The 4,060-nt window shown below is 60.4% G+C and overlaps 1 protein-coding gene across 1 annotated transcript in view; it reads right to left on the reverse strand.

Moving 5' to 3' along the window:
- Positions 1–2,848: 2,848 nt before the first annotated feature.
- Positions 2,849–4,060, reverse strand: part of MNEG_14047 (putative Pre-mRNA-splicing factor 8 like protein) — a gene marked incomplete at both ends in the record, with an annotated part of 2,669 nt that continues 1,457 nt past the window's right edge. Inside the window, 3 exons of the mRNA XM_014037481.1 lie at positions 2,849–2,929; positions 3,164–3,255; positions 3,732–3,828. Coding sequence (XP_013892935.1) covers positions 2,849–2,929; positions 3,164–3,255; positions 3,732–3,828 — 270 coding nt within the window. The remainder of the gene's footprint in view (positions 2,930–3,163; positions 3,256–3,731; positions 3,829–4,060) is intronic.

Consider the following 4,060-nt stretch of genomic DNA (forward strand, 5'->3'; position numbering starts at 1 on the left):
TGGGGGGTGTGGGGAGAGCCAAGAGCGCGAGGTGGTGAGCCACACCCCCCACCATTGCCACCTCGTCAGTTTCTAAGAGAATCTCAGGGTGTGCAGCCGCATAGACCGCCAGCTGCTGCAGCGCGTGCTGCTGCCGCCGTAGCAGCGCCTGCTGCGCCCCTGCACGCGCGCCCAGGGGTGCCGGCCCAGGCTCCTCGCCCTCGCCCTCGCATTCGCTCCCGTCAAAAGGTTGTGGCGCGAATGTGCCTATGTATACGGTGGCTGCAAGAACTGCGCACCCGGACAGAAGGCCTGCCGCAGGTGTGCGCGCAAGCAGTGACTGGTGCCCGCTGCACCGCGGGGCGCTGCGTGCGCGTTGTGCGGCAGCGCGCCTACCGTAGCTTTATGTGTCATAAACATGTGTCCCGCTTACAAGCACAGTCGTATGCCAAGTGCTATTCTGTTCTCTTAGTTGTGGGGCACACTGGCGCCGCAGCTGCACGGCATGTCCTAGTTTTGGTTATGGGCCTTGTGTTGGCATTCGCAGCCATCGCGACGGTGCCATAGTCCTGTGCCCCGCCCCCCAACTTGGAGGCCTGTAAAATGTGGGCAGAGCAGGCAAATCCACACACGCACCGCAGCAACCGTCCACATCCGCCCGCAGTCGAACGTCCACCCTCACTCCACAGAGTCGCCTGCATGGGGTCGTGTCCTTCAATGCCCTTGAAGGGCCCGGTTTAGTACTTCACAACTGAGTTACAGAAGTTGGTGTACGTCCGTCACGTTACACACTTCCATCAGCACACCATGGTAGCCCGGGGGGCAGATCCTGCGTATGAGATGTTCAGGTGCTGACGCCCTGGTCTTGTGCCGCCCCTGCACCACAGGCGGGATAATCATCAGGGAGGGTCAATTCATTACGTAACTGAGGGAGCGCGCATGGGTAGCCGAGGTTGCCAAGGTGTGGTGGAGTGAGAGCTGGTGCGCATGGGTGCCTACCAAATACGTTCTTGCTTGCACTTGTTTGGTATCAACTCTCGTCTGGCATCAAGACGCTGTGCGGCGTGTTAGTAGGGAGCACACACTCTGCGCTACAGACGAGCGACGGATGGGGACTCAGCTGCCAGCGGCTTTGCGTGCATGCGCCAGCTTGACCAGGGCCATGCATGCAGCGTGCACACCTCACGCGCCCCACCACGGCCCTCCCAAACCTGCTGTTGCATGCCGCAGGGGTGGCGGAGATCAAAGGCAGCAGTCATGCCCTTGCGAATGTGGGGTGCTGGCGGCAGGGGGCTGTGGCATCACGGCCTGCACCTGCGCCGGCGCAGCCCACGGCGCGTGCTGTTGCTGTCGCAAGCGGCTCAATCTGCGCGGCGCCTGGGCATTGGAGAGGCCTCAGGGCCAGGCTCAGCTTTGCAGGGGGGAGGGGGGTATGCTTACGTCAGGTTAGTAGCAGCAAATATCCAGACAAACTAATCTCTGGCCTTTACTGCAATACATACGTATGAGCCACATAATGCCGTTACATAAGGGGGCCCCCGCTTCAACAGGTTGCTAATTGAGGCGGCAGGAGTCTTGCTGACACACCTTGATGATCATTTGAGCAAGCAAGTTGTGACCTGCGGCGGTCCTACCGACAGCGCTGTTGCACCTTGAAGCTTGCCTCAACCGGCAACAGGCTTGGGTCAGTACCACACAAACCACAAATAGATCGCAGTTACTTGGCTACCTCCCTGACTGAGTGCGTTTCCATCAACCTGTCACGACGGGTGTGTTGCGGTTGTTTGGGGGCTTGGCCGCAGGTTAGTCGCGACCGATCGGGCGAGCCAGTGGGGGGTGGTGGGTGCTGCAGAGCGGCTGTCAGCATCCAGGAAACGTAAATCCTCTTCGGCAACGCAAGCATTGCACCATGCGACCAACCACAAGCCGCCCTGCACTTGCATGGGTTAAGGGTGTAGGGTTCACAACCTTGAACCTCCTAAAGGCTCAGTCCCGAGTGGCGCCGTTGTTGAATACGCTTGTATGTGGGACGACCTCTCATTCGCTCGCGTTTGCTCATGCAATGCTGACCCCGGTGCCCGCAAAAAAGCCAGGGTCCTTGCACCTCCATGGTTACTTCCATCCGTTGCAGCGGCCAGTGTGCGCGCCGCTCCATGAAGCAGGCCCGATAATCGCCTGACAAATCTCCGAGGCAAGTCTGTCCTGCGTCAACATAGCCGGGTCACAAACTGGTGTGACCGAGCAGAAGGTACTACCCCCTTACTAAGGCACATGGGAAACCCAGGCACAGACACATCACACAGATGTGATCAGAGTTGGACCTAAACCACAACGGGTACAGGACAGACTGCACCACAAGACGATGGATTATGCCGGAAGCACAGCACCACGTGCAAAAAGACAGGTATTGCTACGCAGGATGTATGGCAGCATCGCCCTGAGAACGAGAAGAAGTCCCAGTCAAAGCGCCGGGTTATTCGTGTGCCAGGCGCAGCATGGTGCGGCGCTAGTTGGCGCTCAGTCACGCTATGGGAGCGCCCGGCTTGGAAAAAAAGGCGGCATTACAACATCTGCACTTCAGCAGCAGCAGCAGCAGCAGCAGCAGCAGCAGCAGCAGCAGCAGCAGCAGCAGCAGCAGCGACGACGACGCAAATAGCAATGTTAATCTATACTGCCCATCGCGCTTGCCTCGGGCAGGGGCAAAGAATGCAGCTCAACGAGAATCAGAGCTGAAATGCGCCGCCCGCACGACCCGGCGACTGCTGTGTCCGCAACACCACGCATCCAGGCGCCCTGCCCGCCAGGCCGCCCAGTTCGGGCCCCTCGGGACCTGACTCAGCGTGCGATGGGCGGCTTACAGCGCGCCGGCTCAGTCGCTGCGGGCGGCCAGCAGCGCGTGCTTGCGGGCCTGGTGGGACATGGCGCCGCCCAGCACCAGGCGCGTCTCGTCCTAGCAAAGGAAGGGGCGTATTGCGGTTTGGAGTGGAGAGAATTGTTTTGAGAGGAACGCGCGGATGGTAATCAGGGCAGGCAGTGGGGGATCACAGTCAGTTAGGTAGCAGCAACCGGAATTTCGGGCTGCTGACGCGCAGGCGTGGGGCAGCAGGAAAACGACAGGAAACTGCAAAGGCATGCGGCATGCGTCTCAAGGGGCACAACGGCAAACGTTGAATGGGTTGAGCACCTGGTAGGTGTCGAGGCGGAAGCGCATGCGCAGGTTGGGCACGTTGGTCTTCTGGATGTCGTTGCCGTCCGGGCCTGGCCGCCAGTACTCCTCTGCGGTGCGTCCGAGAGCGTGCGTGCATGTGTGTGTGTGTGTGTGTGTGTGTGTGTGTGTGTGTGTTTGGTGTGAAGCAGCGGGACCGTTGTGTGGGTCTTTGTAGGGCAAAAAGAAAGTGGGTGGGGCTGCCTTTTTGCGGCGAGTTGTGGAAAGCAACGTGTGGTGGTTGGGAGGTGCGTGGCGCCCCGAGAGTTTGCAGGTTGTGGCCAGAAACCATGGGGCCCTCCAACACCGGCCTGATAGCACCCCACCCGTGCCTGACCCCTGCCGCCAGCAATGCCCAGCCAACGCTGGCAACGGTCAGCTGACGCCAGCGAAGGATGCGCGCCGAGAACAGCGGCCAGCGCCCGGCGCCTGGCCGCCCGCGCCCAGGTCAAAACACAGCCAATCTCTTCTGTTATGCGCGCGGCACGCGGCGTGCCAAGTCTTGGCGCAGCTGAGAGGGTCACGCGACGGGGATTCCTGCGCTCACCCGCGACCCAGTGCTTCTTGCAGGCGTGCGGGAAGCCGCTGTGCAGCACCCCGTTGCGCGCGATCTCGCACAGATCAGTGGCGCTCAGCTTCCACACCTAGCGGGGCGGGAGGCGGGGGGGCGCTCGCGGGCTCAAATGTGCTTGAGGGTGGGGGAGGTGGTGAGTGACTGTTTGTGTGTGTGTGTGTGTGTGTGTGTGTGTGTGTGTGCCTTGTCTATACTTGTAAGTGTGTTTGCGTATGTGTGTATGCGCGTTCAAGCTTTCATTCGTGTGTGTGTGAGAGTGTGAGTGTGTGTACGTGTACATGTACGCATGTGTGTGTGTGTGT

This window comes from Monoraphidium neglectum (assembly GCF_000611645.1).
Source record: "Monoraphidium neglectum strain SAG 48.87 unplaced genomic scaffold scaffold04220, whole genome shotgun sequence".
Lineage (NCBI taxonomy): Eukaryota > Viridiplantae > Chlorophyta > Chlorophyceae > Sphaeropleales > Selenastraceae > Monoraphidium > Monoraphidium neglectum.